The sequence below is a fragment of the Dendrobates tinctorius genome, unplaced genomic scaffold (genome assembly GCF_039654945.1).
Source record: "Dendrobates tinctorius isolate UK_male_01 unplaced genomic scaffold, ASM3965494v1 ptg000235l, whole genome shotgun sequence".
In the NCBI taxonomy this organism is placed as follows: Eukaryota; Metazoa; Chordata; class Amphibia; order Anura; family Dendrobatidae; genus Dendrobates; species Dendrobates tinctorius.
Window position 1 is genome coordinate 1,518,052 of NW_027361902.1, and position 24,269 is coordinate 1,542,320.

A 24,269-nucleotide genomic window follows, 5' to 3' on the forward strand; every position below is an offset into this window, starting at 1 on the left:
GACTCTGCAGTTATGGGGTCAGCAGAGCGATGTGAGTGGTGAAGAGCAGAGGTCAGAAAATTCAGTCTCCCCTAACATTACAGGGTCTCCGCTTTGTGGCTGAGTTGCAGCGGTTCTTTCCACTTACTAATATCACAAAAAGGTGATGAGGGGAGATTCAGGAGACAGTAATGTTGTGGACAGACTTGATACCGCCGGTGGCTTCTAATACAGGTGGTTCTGCGCTTTTATCAGGGGGCTCTGCACCACCGGCCGCTCTGTCACATGGTAGTAAAGGCAGATGGCATGGGAGGTATTATGGAGAAAAGCAGTGTGTGTGGGGTGGGGGTGGGGTATTATGGCAAGTACTACTCTCTGGCATGTAGTGGATCAATTCTTCAAGATGTCTAGTTTTGTGCCTTCACCAGGTCTTCCATCCACTCCACAGGTGGCTCTGCGTTTTCAGAGACATTTTCCAGTTCCATGGCCTTTCCGCTCATGTAGTCTCTGACGGCAGAGGGCAATTTGTGTCCAAGCTCTGGAGAGCGCTCTGTAAGAACTTAACCATTTCTCTGGACTTCTCATCGGCCTATCACTCTCAAAGTAATGAATGTATGGGTCCAGGGAACAGTACTGACGAATCTTCTCCAATTCTCACCAAGATAACGAGGCTGACCGGCTTCCTTGGGCTGAGTTTGCTCCTAGCAATTCTGCTTCAGAGTCTTCTGGGAGATGTCCATTTGTTACATGTTCGACCTGGAACCTGGCCTCCCTCTGTCTGTTCCAGCTAAAAGCCTACGTCCTGCTGTGAACGGGGTCTTATCAGCACATCCATGCCAGCTGGACTGAGGTACACGCCAAGATGAATACTGCCAGAATCGCCGACCGGTTGCCAACATCGCCCCTGGAGATCAGGTGTGGCCTTCCACTAAAAACATCAGATTGAAGATTCAATGCACTCAAGTTCATTGGCCCATTCCAAATTATTGAACAAATAAACCCGGTGACCTTCCATCTTACACTACCTCCCTCTCTGAAAATCCTGAATGCCTTTCATGTTTCTCTTCAACGTCCTCAATAGGTTCTCTCAAATGATCTGTCCCTGTTCCCGCTACGGTATACGCGATAGACCAAATTCTGGACTATAACAAGGTTCCCGGTAATCTCCTCTGCCTGATTTACTGAAAGGGATATGGTCCTCAGGAGAGATGTTGGGGGGCCAAATAAAGGACTTAAATGCTACAGTGTTGCTCAGAAAAATTGATACTAAGCATCTGCATTCTTCCACTACAAAGGACACTGTTACGCACCTGTCCCGGATCTGGGCTTTGCTCCTCGCACCTCGGTCCACTGAACTCTTATGCGCAATGTCGGCCTTTGTACATGGCCCTGTGTGATCCGATCTGATCATCTGCCTGAATCTATATAAGGCTCACAAGGCACACACCGGAGTCTTGGTATTAAGACTTTTAAGTGCTCCACAGATCTGTCCACCTGCTAGCTCCTGGACCCCTGCTAAGTGTTCCTGGTCTCCTGCCTGCCTGTGGTCTCCAGGACCTCTGGTACCTGTTCCAGGTCTCATGACTGCCTGTGACCTCCAAGACCTTTGCCACCTGTTGCCGGTCTCCTGCAACCTCCAGTATCTCTGCTAAACATTCCCTGTCTCTTCTGCCTCCGGTCTCCAACACCTTTGCTTCCGTTTCCCACGAGACTCACCGGCCTGCTGCACCAATGCCTGTGGCCAGAATGCGTACCCGGACCTTACAGTATCCATCGCCCCAGTTGAACCTAACATGCATGTTCACACTGATTTTTTGGGGGAACAGAACCTCTCCAAATCCTCTTCAAATACTCAAACCTTCATTCTGGTGGTATACACATATTCATGATACCCCTTTACATTTTTTTGGCAATTTGGACTGGTTCAGGATGGCAATATGGCTCTTGCACCAAAAAATATTGTGCACCCGATGAGGATGGAGAACAGATGAGCCCCTGGAAGTGGATGTGGGGGGCACATACTTTCTCCATATTAATATCTATGGATGTAGATGAGGACAGTGAAGCCCCCGGAGGTTGATGTGGGGGGCACATACTTTCCTCCATATTAATGTCTATGGATGTAGATGAGGACAGTGAAGCCCCAGAGGTGGATGTGGGGGGCACATACTTTCCCCATATTAATGTCAATGGATGTAGATGAGGACAGTGAAGCCCCCGGAGGTGGATGTGGAGGGCACATACTTTCCCCATATTAATGTCTATGGATGTAGATGAGGACAGAGAAGCCCCCGGAGGTGGATGTGGGGGGGCACATACTTTCTCCATATTAATGTCAATGGATGTAGATGAGGACAGAGAAGCCCCCGGAGGTGGATGTGGGGGGGGTACATACTTTCTCCATATTAATGTCAATGAATGTAGATGAGGACAGAGAAGCCCCCGGAGGTTGATGTGGGGGGCACATACTTTCATCCATATTAATGTCTATGGATGTAGATGAGGACAGAGAAGCCCCCGGAGGAGGATGTGGGGGGTACATACTTTCTCCATATTAATGTCTATGGATGTGGATGAGGACAGTGAAGCCCCCGGAGGTGAATATGGGGGGCACACACTTTCCTCTATATTAATGTCTATGGATGTAGATGAGGACAGTGAAGCCCCCGGAGGTGGATGTGGGGGGCACATACTTTCTCCATATTAATGTCTATGGATGTAGATGAGGACAGTGAAGCCCCCGGAGGTGGATGTGGGGGGGCACATACTTTCTCCATATTAATGTCTATGGATGTAGATGAGCACAGTGAAGCCCCTGGAGGTTGATGTGGGGAGCACATACATGCCTCCATATTAATGTCTGTGGATGTGGGGGCCACATACTTTCTCCATATTAATGTCTATGGATGTAGATGAGGACAGTGAAGCCCCTGGAGGTGGATGTGGGGGGCACATACTTTCTCCATATTAATGTCTATGGATGTAGATGAGCACAGTGAAGCCCCTGGAGGTTGATGTGGGGAGCACATACATGCCTCCATATTAATGTCTGTGGATGTGGGGGACACATACTTTCTCCATATTAATGTCTATGGATGTAGATGAGGACAGTGAAGCCCCCGGACGTGGAAGTGGAGGGGACATAATTTCTCCATAATAATGTCTATGGATGTAGATGACAGAGAAGCCCCCGGAGGTGAATATGGGGGGCACACACTTTCCTCTATATTAATGTCTATGGATGTAGATGAGGACAGTGAAGCCCCCGGAGGTGGATGTGGGGGGCACATACTTTCTCCATATTAATGTCTATGGATGTAGATGAGGACAGTGAAGCCCCCGGAGGTGGATGTGGGGGGCACATACTTTCTCCATATTAATGTCTATGGATGTAGATGAGCACAGTGAAGCCCCTGGAGGTTGATGTGGGGAGCACATACATGCCTCCATATTAATGTCTGTGGATGTGGGGGGCACATACTTTCTCCAAATTAATGTCTATGGATGTAGATGAGGACAGAGAAGCCACCGGAGGTGGATGTGGGGGGCACATACTTTCTCCATATTAATGTCTATGGATGTAGATGAGGACAGTGAAGCCCCTGGAGGTTGATGTGGGGGGCACATACTTTCCTCCATATTAATGTCTATGGATGTAGATGAGTACAATGAAGCCCCCGGAGGTGGATGTGGGGGGCACATACTTTCTCCATATTAATGTCTATGGATGTAGATGAGGACAGTGAAGCCCCCGGAGGAGGATGTGGGGGGCACATACTTTCTCCATATTAATGTTTATGGATGTAGATGATGACAGAGAAGCCCCCGGAGGTGGATGTGGGGGGCACATACTTTCCTCCATATTAATGTCTATGGATGTAGATGACAGAGAAGCCCCCGGAGGTGGATGTGGGGGGCACATACAGGGGTTGGACAAAATAATGGAAACACTTAACGTTTTGGCATCATAGTCTACGAACATGTTATAAACATGCAAACCGTGACATATGGTAATGTTTTGTCGTTGATTATTTGTGTCATGTGATATGTGTATGTAAATTAACGGTTTGTTTTGCAGAATTGTAAGAACATTGATGAGAACCTGATACCAATGGCAGACCTCTCGGATTTTCAAAGAGGCCAAATTGTTGGTGCTCGTATGGCAGGTGCTAGTGTAACAAAGTGCCCGAATGCTTGGCGTGTCAAGAGGTGCTGTCTCCAAAGTAATGACTGCGTTTGAAAGAGAAGGAAAAACGTCCGCAGCAAAGCACAGGTCCGGCCGAAAGTCGAAGTTGACTGAGACTGTCGGACTCTAAAGCGAATTGTGAGAGAGGATCGCAAGACCACGGCTCCGAAAATCACTGCTGAGCTCAATGAACACCTACAGAACCCAGTTTCCACGAAAAATGTTCATCGGGAGCTGCACCAATCTGGATTCCACGGAAGAGCTGGAATTCGAAAACCGCTGCTCTGAATGACAAATGTTTCCAAGCGTTTAGAGTGGTGTAGAGACCTCCAGAATTGGTCCCTTGAGCAGAGGAAACATGGGATATTCTCAGACAAATCATCCTTTACCCTACTTCCGACCTCTGGCCGAGTGTACGTTTGGAGACAGCCGAAAGAGGCATTCCATCCAGACTGCCTTCTCCCAACCGTAAAACATGGTGGAGGTTCTGTGATGATCTGGGGTGCTATTTCCTGGAGATCCGCTGGGCCAATGATATCCCTTCATGGAAGAAGTAACAGCTGAGATTATTTAGGCATTTTGGGCGACCAAGTGCATCCTATGGTTCAAGCACTGTTCCCGGAGGGGAACGTCATCTTTCAGGATGATAATGCACCAATTCATACAGCTAGAATCGTTAAAGCATGGCACGAGGAGCATTGTAATGAAGTTGAGCATCTCATCTGGCCCCCACAATCCCCAGACCTCAACATTATTGAGCATTTATGGCTGATTTTAGAGATTCAAGTTAGACTTCGATTTCCGTCGCTCAAAGACCTGGAGGGTGTTTTACCTGAAGAATGGGCTACAATTCCTTTGGAAACAATCCACACCTTCTATGAATCCATACCTTGGAGAATTGAGGCTGTAATCGCCGCAAAAGGTGGACCTACTCCATATTAAACTAACTTTTGTTGATGTTTCCAGTTGTTTCTATTATTTTGTCCAACCCCTGTACTTTCCTCCATATTAATGCAAGTGGATGGAGAAGCCCTTGGAGGTGCACCTGGGGGGGGTACATACTTTTGGCCATACCGTGCGAGATTCGCAGACGTTTCCCACCTTAAAGAAGATTCTTCCCGCTCCCAGACAATCCAACCGCACAAGACGCAATAAATAATCACCTCTATTATCAGTAGAAAACAGGAGCAGTGAGGGGGGCTGGTGCCTCACCTGGACCTCTCCGCTGGGTCCATCTCCCCCCGGATCATGTACAAGGCACATAGTTCTGAGATAACAGAGCGCAGCGCTATATGGGAGAAGGCACTTATATAGGCACCAATGAGGAAGACCCTGCACAGGGCCGCACGTGGTCCCCGGATGCTGTGGCCAGTTCATGGTCTCGGGTCACTCGGCAGCGGAAGATTCTGCAGTGCTGATTTACTGATGGTTCCATAGGCCTGTGTGTAACTGTGCAGTGAAGCTTTGGGGTCCCCAGATGTGCTCACGTTGGACGCCCCCTGAAACATCTTTTTACTGAACTTCGGGGCAGGTCTCACTTCACGGGTCGGCACCACTGGAGTTCGCTGGTTCTGGAGAGGACAGAAAATCCATATCAACAGATTTGTAATAACAGTCTAACCAGTATGGAGTGGATCTCAGATGCCACCAGTACAGAGAAGTCCTCCATCACCACCAGTACAGAGAAATCCTCCATCACCGCCAGTATCTCCAGTACAGAAAAATCCTCCATCACCGCCAGTATCGCCAGTACAGAGAAATCCTCCATCACCGCCAGTATAGAGAAATCCTCCATCACCACCAGTACAGAGAAATCCTCCATCACCGCCAGTATCTCCAGTACAGAAAAAACCTCCATCACCGCCAGTATCACCAGTACAGAGAAATCCTCCATCACCGCCAGTATCGCCAGTACAGAGAAATCCTCCATCACCACCAGTACAGAGAAATCCTCCATCACCACCAGTACAGAGAAATCCTCCATCACCACCAGTACAGAGAAATCCTCCATCACCGCCAGTATCTCCAGTACAGAAAAAACCTCCATCACCGCCAGTATAGAGAAAACCTCCATCACCGCCAGTATAGAGAGATCCTCCATCACCACCAGTACAGAGAAATCCTCCATCACCACCAGTACAGAGAAATCCTCCATCACCGCCAGTATCTCCAGTACAGAAAAAACCTCCATCACCGCCAGTATCACCAGTACAGAGCAATCCTCCATCACCGCCAGTACAGAGAAATCCTCCATCACCGCCAGTATCTCCAGTACAGAAAAAACCTCCTTCACCGCCAGTGTAGAGAAATCCTCCATCACCACCAGTACAGAGAAATCCTCCATCACCGCCAGTATCTCCAGTACAGAAAAAACCTCCATCACCGCCAGTATCACCAGTACAGAGCAATCCTCCATCACCGCCAGTATCGCCAGTACAGAGAAATCCTCCATCACCGCCAGTATCTCCAGTACAGAAAAAACCTCCATCACCGCCAGTATAGAGAAATCCTCCATCACCACCAGTATAGAGAAATCCTCCATCACCGCCAGTATCTCCAGTACAGAAAAAACCTCCATCACCGCCAGTATCGCCAGTACAGAGCAATCCTCCATCACCGCCAGTATCGCCAGTACAGAGAAATCCTCCATCACCGCCAGTATCTCCAGTACAGAAAAAACCTCCATCACCGCCAGTATCGCCAGTACAGAGAAATCCTCCATCACCGCCAGTATCGCCAGTACAGAGAAATCCTCCATCACCGCCAGTATCTCCAGTACAGAGAAATCCTCCATCACCGCCAGTATCTCCAGTACAGAAAAAACCTCCATCACCGCCAGTATCGCCAGTACAGAGAAATCCTCCATCACCGCCAGTATCGCCAGTACAGAGAAATCCTCCATCACCGCCAGTATCTCCAGTACAGAAAAAACCTCCATCACCGACAGTATAGAGAAATCCTCCATCACCGCCAGTATCACCAGTACAGAGAAATCCTCCATCACCGCCAGTATCTCCAGTACAGAGAAATCCTCCATCACCGCCAGTATCTCCAGTACAGAAAAAACCTCCATCACCGCCAGTATCACCAGTACAGAGCAATCCTCCTTCACCACCAGTATCACCAGTACAGAGAACTCCATCACCGCCAGTATCGCCAGTACAGAGAAATCCTCCATCACCGCCAGTATCTCCAGTACAGAAAAAAAACCTCCATCACCGCCAGTACAGAGCAATCCTCCATCACTGCCAGTATCACCAGTACAGAGCAATCCTCCATCACTGCCAGTATCTCAAGTACAGAGAAATCCTCCATCACCGCCAGTATCGCCAGTACAGAGCAATCCTCCATCACCACCAGTATCACCAGTACAGAGAACTCCATCACCGCCAGTATCGCCAGTACAGAGCAATCCTCCATCACCGCCAGTAACGCCAGTACAGAGAAATCCTCCATCACCACCAGTATCACCAGTACAGAGAACTCCATCACCGCCAGTATCGCCAGTACAGAGCAATCCTCCATCACCGCCAGTACAGAGAAATCCTCCATCACCGCCAGTATCTCCAGTACAGAGAAATCCTCCATCACCGCCAGTATCGCCAGTACAGAGCAATCCTCCATCACCACCAGTATCACCAGTACAGAGAACTCCATCACCGCCAGTATCTCCAGTACAGAGCAATCCTCCATCACCGCCAGTACAGAGAAATCCTCCATCACCGCCAGTATCTCCAGTACAGAGAAATCCTCCATCACCGCCAGTATCGCCAGTACAGAGAAATCCTCCATCACCGCCAGTATAGAGAAATCCTCCATCACCACCAGTACAGAGAAATCCTCCATCACCGCCAGTATCTCCAGTACAGAAAAAACCTCCATCACCGCCAGTATCACCAGTACAGAGAAATCCTCCATCACCGCCAGTATCGCCAGTACAGAGAAATCCTCCATCACCACCAGTACAGAGAAATCCTCCATCACCACCAGTACAGAGAAATCCTCCATCACCGCCAGTATCTCCAGTACAGAAAAAACCTCCATCACCGCCAGTATAGAGAAAACCTCCATCACCGCCAGTATAGAGAGATCCTCCATCACCGACAGTACAGAGAAATCCTCCATCACCACCAGTACAGAGAAATCCTCCATCACCGCCAGTATCTCCAGTACAGAAAAAACCTCCATCACCGCCAGTATCACCAGTACAGAGCAATCCTCCATCACCGCCAGTACAGAGAAATCCTCCATCACCGCCAGTATCTCCAGTACAGAAAAAACCTCCATCACCGCCAGTGTAGAGAAATCCTCCATCACCACCAGTACAGAGAAATCCTCCATCACCGCCAGTATCTCCAGTACAGAAAAAACCTCCATCACCGCCAGTATCACCAGTACAGAGCAATCCTCCATCACCGCCAGTATCACCAGTACAGAGCAATCCTCCATCACCGCCAGTATCACCAGTACAGAGCAATCCTCCATCACCGCCAGTATCGCCAGTACAGAGAAATCCTCCATCACCGCCAGTATCTCCAGTACAGAAAAAACCTCCATCACCGCCAGTATAGAGAAATCCTCCATCACCACCAGTATAGAGAAATCCTCCATCACCGCCAGTATCTCCAGTACAGAAAAAACCTCCATCACCGCCAGTATCGCCAGTACAGAGCAATCCTCCATCACCGCCAGTATCGCCAGTACAGAGAAATCCTCCATCACCGCCAGTATCTCCAGTACAGAAAAAACCTCCATCACCGCCAGTATCGCCAGTACAGAGAAATCCTCCATCACCGCCAGTATCGCCAGTACAGAGAAATCCTCCATCACCGCCAGTATCTCCAGTACAGAGAAATCCTCCATCACCGCCAGTATCTCCAGTACAGAAAAAACCTCCATCACCGCCAGTATCGCCAGTACAGAGAAATCCTCCATCACCGCCAGTATCGCCAGTACAGAGAAATCCTCCATCACCGCCAGTATCTCCAGTACAGAAAAAACCTCCATCACCGACAGTATAGAGAAATCCTCCATCACCGCCAGTATCACCAGTACAGAGAAATCCTCCATCACCGCCAGTATCTCCAGTACAGAGAAATCCTCCATCACCGCCAGTATCTCCAGTACAGAAAAAACCTCCATCACCGCCAGTATCACCAGTACAGAGCAATCCTCCATCACCACCAGTATCACCAGTACAGAGAACTCCATCACCGCCAGTATCGCCAGTACAGAGAAATCCTCCATCACCGCCAGTATCTCCAGTACAGAAAAAACCTCCATCACCGCCAGTATCGCCAGTACAGAGCAATCCTCCATCACTGCCAGTATCACCTGTACAGAGCAATCCTCCATCACTGCCAGTATCTCAAGTACAGAGAAATCCTCCATCACCGCCAGTATCGCCAGTACAGAGCAATCCTCCATCACCACCAGTATCACCAGTACAGAGAACTCCATCACCGCCAGTATCGCCAGTACAGAGCAATCCTCCATCACCGCCAGTAACGCCAGTACAGAGAAATCCTCCATCACCACCAGTATCACCAGTACAGAGAACTCCATCACCGCCAGTATCGCCAGTACAGAGCAATCCTCCATCACCGCCAGTACAGAGAAATCCTCCATCACCGCCAGTATCTCCAGTACAGAGAAATCCTCCATCACCGCCAGTATCGCCAGTACAGAGCAATCCTCCATCACCACCAGTATCACCAGTACAGAGAACTCCATCACCGCCAGTATCTCCAGTACAGAGCAATCCTCCATCACCGCCAGTACAGAGAAATCCTCCATCACCGCCAGTATCTCCAGTACAGAGAAATCCTCCATCACCGCCAGTATCGCCAGTACAGAGAACTCCATCACCGCCAGTACAGAGAAATCCTCCATCACCGCCAGTGTCACCAGAACAGAGAACTCCATCACCGCCAGTACAGAGAAATCCTCCATCACCGCCAGTATCGCCAGTACAGAGAAATCCTCCATCACCACCAGTATCTCCAGTACTAGAATTGAGCGACTTTTGGTTTTTTAGGGTCGAGTTTCGTTTCGTGAAACCCGACTTTTCCAAAAGTCGGGTCGAGCAAGATCGGCCGATTATAGGGAAAAGTCGGGGTCGTCCCGAAACACAAAACCCACTGTAAGTCAATGGGGAATAAAAGTCGGCAGTGAGAGGAGGACAGGAAACACACCTACAGTGCTCATTTGAATGCCAAAAGCATCAATTCTTCTTACTTAAGCTTGTCAACCTTAATTAACTTCATAATACAAGTTACGCACTGAAAAATGGGGGTTATTTGGCTAAAGTTGTGGGGGGGTAGGGCTGGCTCCAGGTTTTCATGTGCCCTGGGCGAAAGAGCACCCCTTTAACACATACCACAACTCATCATGCTCCGATACGGCAGAGAAATAGCGGTATAGTACAATGAAAAATACTTCACTTTTTACATCTCATGACGAGGCCCATCTATTTCTCCATACAGAATCATTGGTCCCATATAATGTTTGAAACAGTATATGATGAGCTCCACATAATGCTACAGTATATGTTGGTCCCCATGGATGAAGCTCCACTGTCTTATGGGCCCAAATAATGCTCCAAACATAATGGGCCCCATTTCTAATGCTCTAATGTATAATGGGCCCTGTAAATGCTGCTCCAGTGTCTGATGTCCACCTTTGGAATGTTCCAGTGTATGGTGGGCCCCATCTATCATTCTCCAGAGTATAGTGCTCCCCAAAAATTGCTGTCCCAACATTGAAAACAATCAAATAAGTCTCCTCGCTAGGGAATCCCTGTACTAGTCTGGACTCCTCGTCGTCCCCATCTTCCATCTCACTGCACAGTATTTCAACCTTGCAAGTGCTGTGATCCTGAGCAAGCAGGGGGGGCCCACTCGTTGGCGACGGCACTGGCACAGGGCCCCTGATAGTACGGTGGTGTGTCTGATGGCGGGTGGGCCGAACCTGCACTTTCATCTGCAGCTTCCTCTTTGTCACCGTGTAAGATGGAACTGTATATGGGAAGGGTAACCTGAGTTTCATCAGGGTCAGATTCAGGCCGTGTAGCGTGCGAGGGGAATGTAGTGGTCTGGGTCAATGTACCAGCAGATTCATCGAGCAGTGGCTGGGCATCAGTGCACTTGTGTCGCCCCCAGGAGTACGGTCGCCACAGTGGCATTACCTTCCTCCTAGGGAGTGTGATGTCATGCTTGGGAGCAACGAAGGATCTCTCTAGCAGGTTAACTGATTGGGCGGCGTTATTCCCACGAGTCATGACCCTCCAAACAGCGTTCATGAAGGCAAAGTGTTTGTTTTACGTGGGCAGTATGGTTGCAAAGCTGAACCTTAAAGGAATGTCCAGAAGGGCACCACCAGGAGTGGAGCCTACAGTTAAATTCGACTCCACCTGGGAAACCTCAACCATGCCAGCTACAGAACAGATGCACACATTGCAAGCTTAATTCCGTTAACGAACGAGACTCCGTCATGCCCCGCGGTCCAAGTCCGGCTTACTTGAGGGACACGTGAGGCTCTGGCACATGAGATTGGCCAATAACTGGTGTGTCATGCTCTTACATGTCCGTGGCTGCATGTGCGCTACACTGAAAAGGCCAGCGTTTGTCGCTTACAGGTGCAGATAACCCGCTGAACGTTAGTGATGGGGATCACTGATTACAATTATTACCCGCGAACGATGATTTCCCAGTAAGTGCAGGTCAACCGCAGTTCCGGAATTAGGCCTAACCGTCATTCCTGAAAAAATGAAAAACTTACGTGTGCAAACCACAGGTGCTGTAGCTTGCTTAACAGCTCGCCAGCCGTTCTCACGCCCAGTATGGGTTACACGTGATTGCACAAAGGTGAGAAAGGGTACCGTATCCCCGGATAACATGTATGGATAGCGTACACATTCAAAAGATATGTCTATACATCAGGAGGCAGGCTCAGACGGTGTTAGGCCCAGTATGGATTGCACGTGATTGCACAAAGGTGAGAAAGGGTACTGTATCCCCGGATAACATGTATGGATAGCGTACACATTCAAAATATATGTCTATACATCAGGAGGCAGGCTCAGACGGTGTCAGGCACAGTATGGATTTGACGGCCCAGACTACACAGCGGAGGAGCAGGGAGAGGTAAAGATTGCAAATGCTGGGGCCCTGCCCAAGCAAGGGGGCCCACTCGTGGGCGTCAGTACTGGCACTGGGCCCCTCATAGTACGGCGGTGTGTCTGACGGCGGGTGTGCACCACCACCGTCAGAGACACTTGATTGCACTATGAGGGACCCTGTGTCAGTGCCCGCGCCCAAGAGTCGGCCTACCCACCTGTCCAGGGCAATGGCACTCGCACGGTGTCGTGCGCTAGGTGGTGACCCCGGCCATGGGGGGGGAGGCAGCACAGTTAGGGAGTTTTAGAAAGTGGCATATGTTGATGTTGGACATTCAGCTGATGCAAAAGGCGAAATAGGTCAAGTCCCAGGAAGAGGTGGACCAAAGCAAGCCATTTTTCTGTCACCCTATGTGTCATCAGGGGAAGGTGGGACAAAATCCTTGGAAACCCATGCATGGTTCATTTTAATGAAGGTTAGATCATCCACATTTTGGGTTGACAGACGGTTCCTTTTTTCTGTCAGGATTGATCCAGCTGCACTGAAGACTCTTTCCGATAGCACACTTGCAGCTGGGCAAGCGAGCTCCTGTAAGGCATATTGTGCCAATTCAGGCCAGGTGTCCAGTTTAGCGGCCCAATAGTCAAAGGGGAATGACCTGTGTGGGAGAACATCGATATGGGAGGAAAAGTAGTTTGTAACCATAGTTGACAACTGCTGTCTCCTGTCACTTTCCATCGATGCAGTATTACCAGTTGTGTGAGCGGTACTTGAAAAATCAGTCCACAACATTGTCATGAAACCCCTGTCTCCAACGCCACTTCTGCTGTGTGCACCACGAACACCTCTGCCAAGCTGCCCCCGGCCCGTGTGAGAACCATCACCGCTGCTGTGTGCTGGGAATGCCTCAAGCAACCGATTTACCAGAGTTGCTTGTTTATTAGCCAATATTAGGTCAAGGTGGCATGATTTGTAATTTGCCTTTATAGCGTAGATCCATGATGCTGGCCAACCAGTAGTCGTCATCGTTCATCATTTTGGCAATGCGGGGGGTCCCTTTTTAGGATCTGCAAGGCATAATCTGACATGTGGGCCAATGTTCCCGGTGTCAATGATGCACTGCGAGTGCTGGGTGGAGGAGCACTTTCTGGCAAATCCACATCCCTCCAGTCACGCACAAACCCTGTACCAGACCTTGCCACGCCAACATTTTCACTTGCCCCACGAGATGCATCCTCCTCCCCTAAGTAATCATCCCCATCATCATCCTCCTCCTCTTCCTCCACCTCGTCCAGGAGAGGTCCCTGAGCAGACAATGGCTGAATGTCATCAAAGATTCCCTCCTCCTCTTCCTCCTCATCAACATTGGCTGCAGACGCCTGCTCCTTAAGGTGCGTCAAAGTTTGCATGAGCAGGCGCATAAGTGGGATGCTCATGCTTAGGATGGCGTCGTCTGCGCTTACCAGCCGTGTGCATTCCTCAAAACACTGAAGGACTTTACAGAGGTCTTTCAGCTTCGACCACTGCACACCTGTCAACTCCATGTCTGCTCTCAAAGTGCCTGGCCGTGTATCCTCCCACAAATGCATTATGGCATGCCTCTGCTCGCACAGCCGCTCCACCATGTGCAGGGTGGAGTTCCACCTTGTTGCAATGTCGATAATGAGGCGGTGGTTGGGAAGGTGGAGCAATCGCAGCTTCTGCATACGAACAGAGTGTACAGGCGACCGGCGGATGTGCGTGCACAGTCTTCGCACCTTCTGGAGCAGGGCTGTTAACTCCGGATAATTTTTGAGGAAGCACTGCACCACCAGGTTCAAGGTGTGAGCCAAGCAAGGTATGTGGCTGAGTTTTGAAAGGGCTATGGCTGCCACAAAATTACGGCCGTTATCACTAACTACCTTGCCTGCCTCAAGATGTACACTGCCCAGCCATGACTCAGTTTGTCGCTTCAAGTACTCGGCCAGCACCTCGGCGGTGTGTCTGTCGCCCAAACACATCATCTGCAACACAGCCTGCTGACGCTTTCCACTAGCTGCTCGATAGGGGGACACCTCGTGTGCAACAGTGGCAGCTGCAGATGGAGTGCTCGTACGACTGCACTCTGTGGACGAGCTTTCGCTTCTGGAGGAGGAGGAGGAGGGTCGAACGCCTACAGCCAACTGTTTCCTATACTGTGGGCTAGGCAGCACTGTCCCACCACCGCTGTCCCCTGTGGACCCTGCATCCACCACATTAACCCAGTGCGCAGTGATGGACACGTAACGGCCCTGGCCATGCCGACTGGACCATGCATCAGTTGTGAGGTGCACCTTTCCACTCACTGACTGCTTGAGTGCATGGACAATGCGGTCTTTTACATGATGGTGGAGGGCTGGGATGGCTTTGCGAGAGAAGTGGCGACTGGGTAGGTCATAGCGTGGTACTGCATAGGCCATGAGTTCGCGGAAAGCTGCGCTTTCCACCGATAGGGCATCATCTCAAACGAGATTAGTTTGGCAATGTGGGCATTCAAACCCAGTGTACGCAGATGAGAGACTGAGTACTTTCTTGACCTCATAGTGTCTGGGAGGGTGAGCTGGACTTGAGAGCTGCATATGGTGGAAGTAGCGGTGGACAGGGCGGACAGAGAGAGGGTTGATGATGGTGATGGAGTTGGTGTTCTTTCTGATGGCCTAGATTCAGTATTTCGTTGATATAACAGTGGGATTCCCTGACTGCTGTGGCCTTGCAACGACACCTCAACATTTGCTGAGGTGCTAACCAGTGGGCTTACAGTGGGGGAAACAATGTAGCGTTGCTGACTACCTTCTTTGTGATCAGTTGCACATGTGGCACTTGAGGTTTGGTGTTGTGTCCACGCTTGCAAGTGCATGCTGGTTAAATGTCTAAGCATGCAACTGGTATTCAAATTTTTCAGATTTTTCCCTCGGCTAAAGGTCTTTGCGCACTTCTTACAGATAACCTTGGCCTGATCATGAGGATTTTGTTCAAAAAAGTGCCACACTGCACTCTTCCTACTTTGGCAGACATTTTGCGGCCTAGCATGCTGTGATCTTTTGACCCTCTGGACAAGCTGTCCAGCAACTCTTTTGATTTTTGGAACCTGTCTTTGGAGTGCTCCGGGCCTGCCAGATAACAGCTGTTGCGATGTCGATGTCTGCTGTGGATGCTCCTCCTCATCTCAGCTATTGGAAGCAGCACCCTCTTCCCCCAATGGATGCCAATCTGGGTCAACAACTGGGTCATCCATCACCTCCTCTTCAATGTCATGTGCACCTTCCTCTGTGTCACCGTGTATGGTGGTATAGTGTGCGGGAAGGGGCACCTGAGTCTCATCAGGGTCAGAATCTGGCTCTGTACACTGCGAGGACAATGTAGTGCTCTGAGTGAATGTACCAGCAGAATCATCTATCAGCGGCTGTGCATCAGTGCACTCCATGTCAGATTCATCTTGGCCTGGGTAATTCACCATTTCACTTGATAATCCAGGCATGGTATGTGAAAACAGCTCCATGGAGTAATCAGTAGTATGGCCTGCGTCATCCTTCAATCTTGGTTGGGATGAAGGACACAAGGAAAGGTGTGGTTCATGAACATGAGCCTCCAATGACGACTCAGTGCTTTTATTTTTTACAACTTCAGAAGAGGAGGCGATAGAGCTGGAGGCTGAGTCAGCAATGTAAGACAAAACTTTTTCCTGAAGCTCTGGCTTTCAAAGCGGTTTGCCAACTCCTAGAAAACTAAGCCTTCGAGGCCTTATGGAGCCAGACGATGACGCAGGCTCAACACCTCCTGCATTCGGTCCTATTTTGCTTTTGCCACTACCATCAGATCCACCACCAACACCATCATTACCAGCTGCCAACCCCCGCCCAATTCCACAGCCTCTTCCACCAGCCTTCCTCATTTTTGGTAGAAATGTAGACAAAATCCAACAAACTATATAGTAATGTAAAACAAGGTACAAGGTGTCTATAGGACAGGAGAGATTTTGAATTTCTGCAGACACTTGTGGACAATGGACACTTTTGGATTGTGTGAGGCCCACTGAATATCAGAGCGCTATGTGACAGGCTCGATGGCACAGGTGTGAAAAAAGTGACTACAGGATAAGGGAGATTTTGAATTTCTGCACACACTAGTGGACACTGGACACTTATGGATTGTGTGAGGCCCACTGAATATCAGAGCGCTATGTCACAGGCTCGATGGCACAGGTGTGAAAAAAGTGACTACAGGATAAGGGAGATTTTGAATTTCTGCACACACTAGTGGACACTGGACAATTTTGGATTGTGTGAGGCCCACTGAATATCAGAGCGCTATGTCACAGGCTCGATGGCGCAGGTGTGAAAAAAGTGACTACATGATCACAGAGATTTTGAATTTCTGCACACACTAGTGGACACTGGACACTTTTGGATTGTGTGAGGCCCACTGAATATCAGAGCGCTATGTCACAGGCTCGATGGCACAGGTGTGAAAAAAGTGACTACAGGATGAGGGAGATTTTGAATTTCTGCACACACTAGTGGACACTGGACACTTGGATTGTGTGAGGCCCACTGAATATCAGAGCGCTATGTCACAGGCTCGATGGCACAGGTGTGAAAAAAGTAACTACAGGATAAGGGAGATTTTGAATTTCTGCACACACTAGTCGACACTGGACACTTTTGGATTGTGTGAGGCCCACTGAATATCAGAGCGCTATGTCACAGGCTCGATGGCACAGGTGTGAAAAAAGTGACTACAGGATCACAGAGATTTTGAATTTCTGCACACACTAGTGGACAATGGACACTTTTGGATTCTGTGAGGCCCACTGAATATCAGAGCGCTATGTCACAGGCTCGATGGCACAGGTGTGAAAAAAGTGACTACAGGATTACAGAGATTTTGAATTTCTGCACACACTAGTGGACACAGGACACTTTTGGATTGTGTGAGGCCCACTGAATATCAGAGCGCTATGTCACAGGCTCGATGGCACAGGTGTGAAAAAAGTGACTACAGGATAAGGGAGATTTTGAATTTCTGCACACACTAGGGGACACTGGACATTTTAGGATTGTGTGAGGCCCACTGAATATCAGAGCGCTATGTCACAGGCAGAAATTGGCTAGTGTATCACAAGCTACAAGGTGTATGTAGAATTGGGCAGAATAGGAATCTCCCTAGAGTGTAGGTCTGTAAGAACGGAACAAGTCCTCCACTTATCCTTCCACAGTGACACACAGATAGCTTCACTGTGGCTGTGATAACAGCCGTTACACGGTACTGAGAGGAGCGTACACCGCTGTATGGTGTGAAAAAATGCACGCTCAGTACCTCAGCAGGACAAAAAAAAAAATTGGGATTGCTTTTAAAAAAGCAGTTTGCAGAGCAGTGGGGAAACAGCAATGCAGCTGTCAGGAAGCCTTAGAAGGCAGCCTAACAACCAACACCGCTGATCCACCACAATATAGCCTCCCCTTGCACTGCACACACAGTGACTGGTGTGTTGTACAGGCCAAATCGCTAGCAGCAGAAGCATTTTTTTTTTCTTCTTCCCTGCCTAACGCTCTCCCTACAGAATCAGCAACCTCTCCCTATGCTAAGATAGGCAGAAGTAAGATGGCGGTCGGCGTGCACGCCCTTTTATAACCCCTGTGACGCCCACCAAAGCAAGCCAATCACTTGAATGCCCTTCTGAAAGATGGTGGTGACCCCTGCCTATGTCATCACGTTGCCCACAGTGTCCGTGGATCCTGATTGGCTGAAAAAGAGCGCAAAACAAACTTTTGAAACGCGACTTTGACGCGTAAGTCGCCGACCTCATCCTAGGGTCGGGTTTCGTGTCATGAAACCCGACTTTGCCAAAAGTCGGCTACTTTTGAAATTTTTCGACCCGTTTCGCTCAACTCTATCCAGTACAGAGCAATCCTCCATCACCGCCAGTATTGCCAGTACAGAGCAATCCTCCATCACCGCCAGTATTGCCAGTACAGATAAATCCTCCATCACTGCCAGTATCTCCAGTACAGAGAAATCCTCCATCACCGCCAGTACAGAGCAATCCTCCATCACCGCCAGTATCGCCAGTACAGAGAAATCCTCCATCACCGCCAGTAGCGCCAGTACAGAGAAATCCTCCATCATCGTCAGTACAGAGAAATCCCCCATCACTGCCAGTATCTCCAGTACAGAGCAATCCTCCATCACCGCCAGTACAGAGCAATCCTCCATCACCGCCAGTATCGCCAGTACTGAGAAATCCTCCATCACCGCCAGTATCGCCAGTACAGAGAACTCCATCACCGCCAGTATCGCCAGTAAAGAGCAATCCTCCATCATCGCCAGTATCACCAGTACAGAGAAATCCTCCATCATCGCCAGTGTTACGTGCTACAGAACCACTCAGCACCCAGAATATGTTGTGCAGTTATATGTATATATAATAGGTTCCATGTGAGATGCATGTCCCTAATGTATCAGCCCACAGGCTGCGCCCCTGGGCAGAGGGGACACGATATTCTCCTTTTGTCCGCCCTCCCCCCACCTTTGTAATTCCCACAGTAAACATCGGCAGGCTCCGGCCACCTACGGCTTTTGTAATGCATGTCTGGCCTGCTGCTTTTCTATTGGCCGGCCCTCTGTATCTGTGTGATATATTCTGTGTCCTGTGAGTAAAGTGTTGTCAGACTGGAAATACGTGGAGAAGCAGTGATCTTTTATATGCGCCCATGTAACCAATGAATTCCAGCCAGCGTCATTCATTCAGACTCCAGCCAACGCAGAGCGGACCTCCGAAAACACGGGGTGGTACTGAAAGAGGTACCCCAGCTTTGGTAGACCCCGTTACACTGGTGGCAGACAGCGGGATTTGATACCCCTTCTACAGGAGGAAAGGAATGAATGGAAAATAACTACCAGAAGTTAAAGAGGACTACATTAAAAGATCTGGTGGAAGCCCGAGGGTTGATCGCCAGCAACAAAACAAATGCGGATTTGATAGCAGCCATCATGGAACACGACAGTGCAGCGCCCCCCAATGTGAATGTGGAGGAGACCAAATTCCAGAGGGAGGTAAAGAACAAACTGGCGTTCTATGGCCTAAACCCTGCAGTAGAGATCATACGAGAGGTGATGGCTGATGTGCGTACTAATCTGAAGGAAAAGATGGCCGAGCGGACCAGGATAGAATCATAGAATCGTAGAGTTGGAAGGGACCTCCTGGGCCATCTGGTCCAACCCCCTGCTCAAAGCAGGATTCGCTAAATCATCCCAGTCAGATGTCTGTCCAGCCTCTGTTTGAAGACTTCCATTGAAGGAGAACTCACCACTTCTCGTGGCAGCCTGTTCCACTCATTGATCACTCTAACTGTCAAAAAGTTTTTTCTAATATCTAACCTGTGTCTCCTCCCATTCAGTTTCATCCCATTGCTTCTAGTCTTTCCTTGTGCAAATGAGAATAAAGATGATCCTTCTACAATGTGACAGCCCTTTAGATATTTGTAGACAGCTATTAAGTCTCCTCTCAGTCTTCTCTTTTGCAAACTAAACATTCCCAAATCCTGCAACCTTTCCTCATAAGACAGGGTTTGCAGACTGGTCACCATTCTGGTCGCTCTTTTCTGAACTTGCTCCAGTTTGTTGATGTCTTTTTTAAATTGTGGTGCCCAAAACTGGACACAATATTCCAGATGAGGTCTGACCAAAGAGGAGTAGAGGGAAATAATGACTTCACGTGATCTAGACTGTATGCTTCTGTTAATACATCCTAGAATTGCATTTGCCTTTTTTGCTGCTGCATCACACTGTTGACTCATATTCAGTCTGTGATCTATTAGTATACCCAAGTCTTTTTCACATGTGCTGTCACTTAGCCCTATTCCTCCCATTCTGTATATGCTTTTTCATTTTTATTGCCCAGATGTAGTACTTTGCATTTCTCCCTGTTAAAAACCATTCTGTTAGTTGCTGCCCACTGCTCCAGTTTATTTATATCTTTTTGAATCCTCTCTCTCTTCTCTAGTATTAGCTATCCCTCCTAGCTTTGTGTCATCAGCAAATTTAATCAGTTTACACTTAATTCTTTCATCTAAATCATTGATAAAGATGTTGAACAATACAGGGCCCAGGACAGAGCCCTGTGGTACCCCACTTGAGACATTCTTCCAACTGGATGTGCAGCCATTTACGACCACTCTTTGGGTCCGATCACTAAGCCAGTTATGAATCCACCTAACAGTTGCCTTGTCCATTCCATACTTAGTCATTTTTTCAATAAGGATTGTATGAGAGACTTTGTCAAATGCTTTGCTGAAGTCAAGATATACTATATCTACAGCATTTCCTTGATCCACCCAATCAGTGATTCCGTCATAGAAGGAAATTAAGTTAGTCTGACATGACTTATTAGTTACAAACCCATGCTGACTCTGTTTAATCACTTCATTCTTATCCAGGTACTGACATACATGTTGTTTAATAATTTGTTCAAAGATCTTTCCTGGTATAGAAGTCAGACTCACCGGCCTATAGTTGCCTGGGTCCACCTTCTTCCCCTTTTTGAAGATAGGAACAACATTTGCTCTTCTCCAGTCTTCTGGCACTTCTGTTCTCCAAGAATTTTCAAAGATTATGGAGAGGGGTTCAAAAATTTCTTATGCTATCTCCTATAAACACTTTTTTCTTCCTTTTTAGCATGTGATTAAGTTCTGTGTTCATCCATCCTGGTTTCCTTAAATGCTTCCTATTCTTCCCTTTCGGAATTGTAAACAACTGTGCTTTGAGAATTTCATTTTTCAAGATTTCCCATCCTCCATTTTTGTCTTTAAGGATATCCAGCCATTGGATCCCTCCAATTCTCTTTCTGAATCCCTTAAAATCTGCCTTTCTGAAATCTAACCTTGACGTCTGAGTCTTCACAGGTCTTCCGCCTCTAGTTATCCAAAATTCTAAAATAGCATGGTCGCTACCTCCTAGGGTCCCAGCCACTTTTACCTCCTCAACCATTTCCTCCCTGTTTATAAGGATTAGATCCAAGGTAGCAGTTCCCCTTGTTTTCTCCCCTACCTTTTGGAAGATAAAGTTGTCAGCAAGAGAGGATAAGAATTTCCTTGACCTGTTAGTTTTGCCTGAGAGAGATTTCCAACAAATGTCTGGATAGTTGAAATCTCCCATGACAACTATGTCATATTTTTTGGAGAACTTGGCCATTTGATGCATAAAGAGTTCATCCCTATCTTCAGCTTGCACAGGCGGCCTGTAGTAAATGCCTACAATGGTGTCCTTTCCATTGTTCTGTCCTTGTATTCTTACCCAAACAGTTTCCACAGAACTCCCAGTCTCTGAAACTTCAATCTCTGTGCAGATATACGCATTTCTAACATACAATGCGACACCCCCTCCTCGTTTATCAAGTCTGTTTCTTGCAAATAAGTTGTATCCTTCTAGCCTTGTATTCCAATCATGTGTATTGTCCCACCAAGTTTCAGTGATTCCAATGACATCATATTTCTTTTCCTGTGTTAGTAGTTCCAATTCTCCATGTTTGTTGCATTAGTATAGAAACATTTTAGTTTGTGATTGGTTTCTCTTTCTCCAATATTTGTATTAATTAGATTCTTTTGTCTTTGTTCTTCCTTTCCACTTCTAATAGCAGAGTTCTCAATAGCATTTGTCAGGTGTATGGCTTTTTCTGGTCTTTTGCTTCCCTTCCCTTCCCATGTTGAGCTAGCCAAGATGGAGATGGTAGAGCGGACCAAAGAGGAGCTGGCCAAGATGGAGATGGCAGAGGGGAGAGAGGAGAGTCAGCGAGCAGGAGGAGCTCTGGCCTTCGACCAGGTACCTTCAACAGAAAGCCACAAAAAGATCCAGTATAATGCCTTCTGACAGTTGGGGGAGGCAGAGGAAGACATTGATGGCTTTCTGCAGGACTTTGAGCGGCAGTGTGTCCTTCATCAAGTGAAGCCAGAGGAACGGGTTCAGATTCTGGCCAGCAAGCTGACAGGCCGGGCAGCGGACGCCTATCGCACTGTACCTGATGAGGACTGTATGGACTATGAGCGGATCAAAGAAGTGATCTTGGCCCGGTATGCGCTGACACCAGAGGCATACCGCCAAAAGTTCCGTGGACTTATAAAACGCGTAACCGATACCCACGCTGAATGGGCCTGTAAATTACAGCGGTCACTGCTACAGTGGGTACAAGGGAGCCAAGCAACCACTAAGGAGGACGTCCTCCAGCTCTTCCTGTTAGAACGATTCTTTAATGGACTAAAACACAGGAATGGCTTCGGGATAGGCGGCCAACGACTCTTGAGGAAGCCGCTCGTCTCACCGATGAACATCATGATGCCAGGAGGCCGCAGTTGTCCGGATCAAAGGTGGTCACTAGGGGCCCGCCCATGGACATGGAGGGCCCCAAACCATCAAAGATTGTAGGGGGACCAGCTAGAAACCCGGCCTACCACAGTCCCCCTGGGGCGCGATGCCACACCTGTCAGCTGGGCCACCTGCAAAGACAATGTCCCAACCAGACTCAGCATACCCATGGCCAAAGGCGGGAACAGCTACCTTCAGCCGGGATGCTGTACACTGCTACCAAGGCGAAGCTGACCCGGCATTGGGGGCTACGACTAACCAAGGGGTGGAAGAGATGGAGGAAGAACTGCGTGAAGTAGACCCAGTGCAGGCAGCCTGGGCAGATAATCGACAACAGCATCGACAGGTCGTGTGGGTTAATGGGAAACGTATGCAGGGACTAAGAGATTCTGGGGCAACTTTGACCCTTGTGAAGCCTCATCTCGTCCGGGACCAAGAGAAGACGGACCGGACAGTGGCAGTCTGTGTAGCAGGGGGAGCTATACATCGACTGCCCACTGCCAGGATTCACCTGAACTGGGGAATCGGGGATGGCCTTGTTGAGGTCGGCTTGATGGAGGATTTGCCTGCAGACGTATTGCTGGGAAATGACTTGGGGCCCATGTTGTCTGCAATTCTCGGTGGCCCCTCTGGCTGAGACCTATCCTGTGACCACCCGGAGACAAGCTCGAGCTGCGGAGGCGGAATAACACTCAGAGGAGGCTCAGGTAAGACATCCCAGCCCTACATGTATTCCCATAGCCAGACACATTTCTTTTGCTACCCCAGATGCATTTAAGAGGGAGTTACTTGAGGATCCTTCATTAGAGGGATATCGTGGGAAGGCACAGGAGGGGAGAGGAGTACTGGAAGGGGAACAGTTTGTATGGAAGCAGGGACTCCTCTACCGGATCACAGAGCAGCACCACACAGGGACGAGCCCCACTATAAAACAACAGCTGGTAGTTCCCAAGAAGTATAGGGAGGAGTTACTGCGAATCTCTAATGATATACCCTTGGCCGGGCACTTCGGCGTCAGTCGCACCAGGCATCGTCTGACACAAAACTTCTTTTGGCCGGGGGTAACCTATGATGTTCGTCAGTACTGCCAGACCTGTGACAGTTGTCAGCGCATTGGCAAGAGGGGGGATCGATGCAAGGCCAAATTACGCCCCTTCCCCATTGTGAAGGAACCATTTAGCCGAGTAGCGGTCGATCTGATAGGGCCGTTAGCCAAACCCAGTCCGTCCGGGAAAAGGTATATATTGACAGTGGTAGATTATGCCACACGGTATCCAGAGGCGGTTGCGTTACCTAACATACTGGCAGAGACGGTGGCAGCCGCCCTGCTCCAGGTTTTCTCACGGGTTGGATTTCCCCGGGAGATTATCTCGGACCAGGGTACCCAGTTTACAGCAGAGGGGACCAACCAACTGTGGAAGCTGTGCGGCGTAAAGTCCATTAGAAGCGCCCCGTACCAACCGCAAACCAATGGGTTGTGTGAACGCTTTAACGGGACATTAAAACAGCTGGAACACTGGGAGGGGGAGGGCCTCATAGAAGGGGTACCTATTGTACCCTATGTACTGGAATTCCAGGACCGCCTACAGGAGCTGACCCAGGTTGTACGTGAG

General features: G+C 48.9%; 2 protein-coding genes across 4 annotated transcripts in view; one reads left to right on the top strand and one right to left on the bottom strand.

Moving 5' to 3' along the window:
* Positions 1 to 5,314: 5,314 nt before the first annotated feature.
* MAPK15 (mitogen-activated protein kinase 15) overlaps positions 5,315 to 24,269 on the bottom strand; it is a 134,615-nt gene continuing 115,660 nt past the window's right edge. For all 3 annotated transcript variants that reach the window (XM_073556543.1, XM_073556544.1, XM_073556542.1), the window contains exon 15: positions 5,315 to 5,736. In XM_073556543.1, coding sequence (XP_073412644.1) covers positions 5,539 to 5,736 — 198 coding nt within the window. In that variant the 3' untranslated portion in view covers positions 5,315 to 5,538. The remainder of the gene's footprint in view (positions 5,737 to 24,269) is intronic.
* LOC141060352 (uncharacterized) lies at positions 5,778 to 10,925 on the top strand (the record flags this gene model as incomplete). Its single annotated transcript, XM_073556559.1, has 1 exon — positions 5,778 to 10,925. A coding segment is annotated over one exon (4,425 nt), but the record flags the coding sequence as incomplete, so codon positions are not given.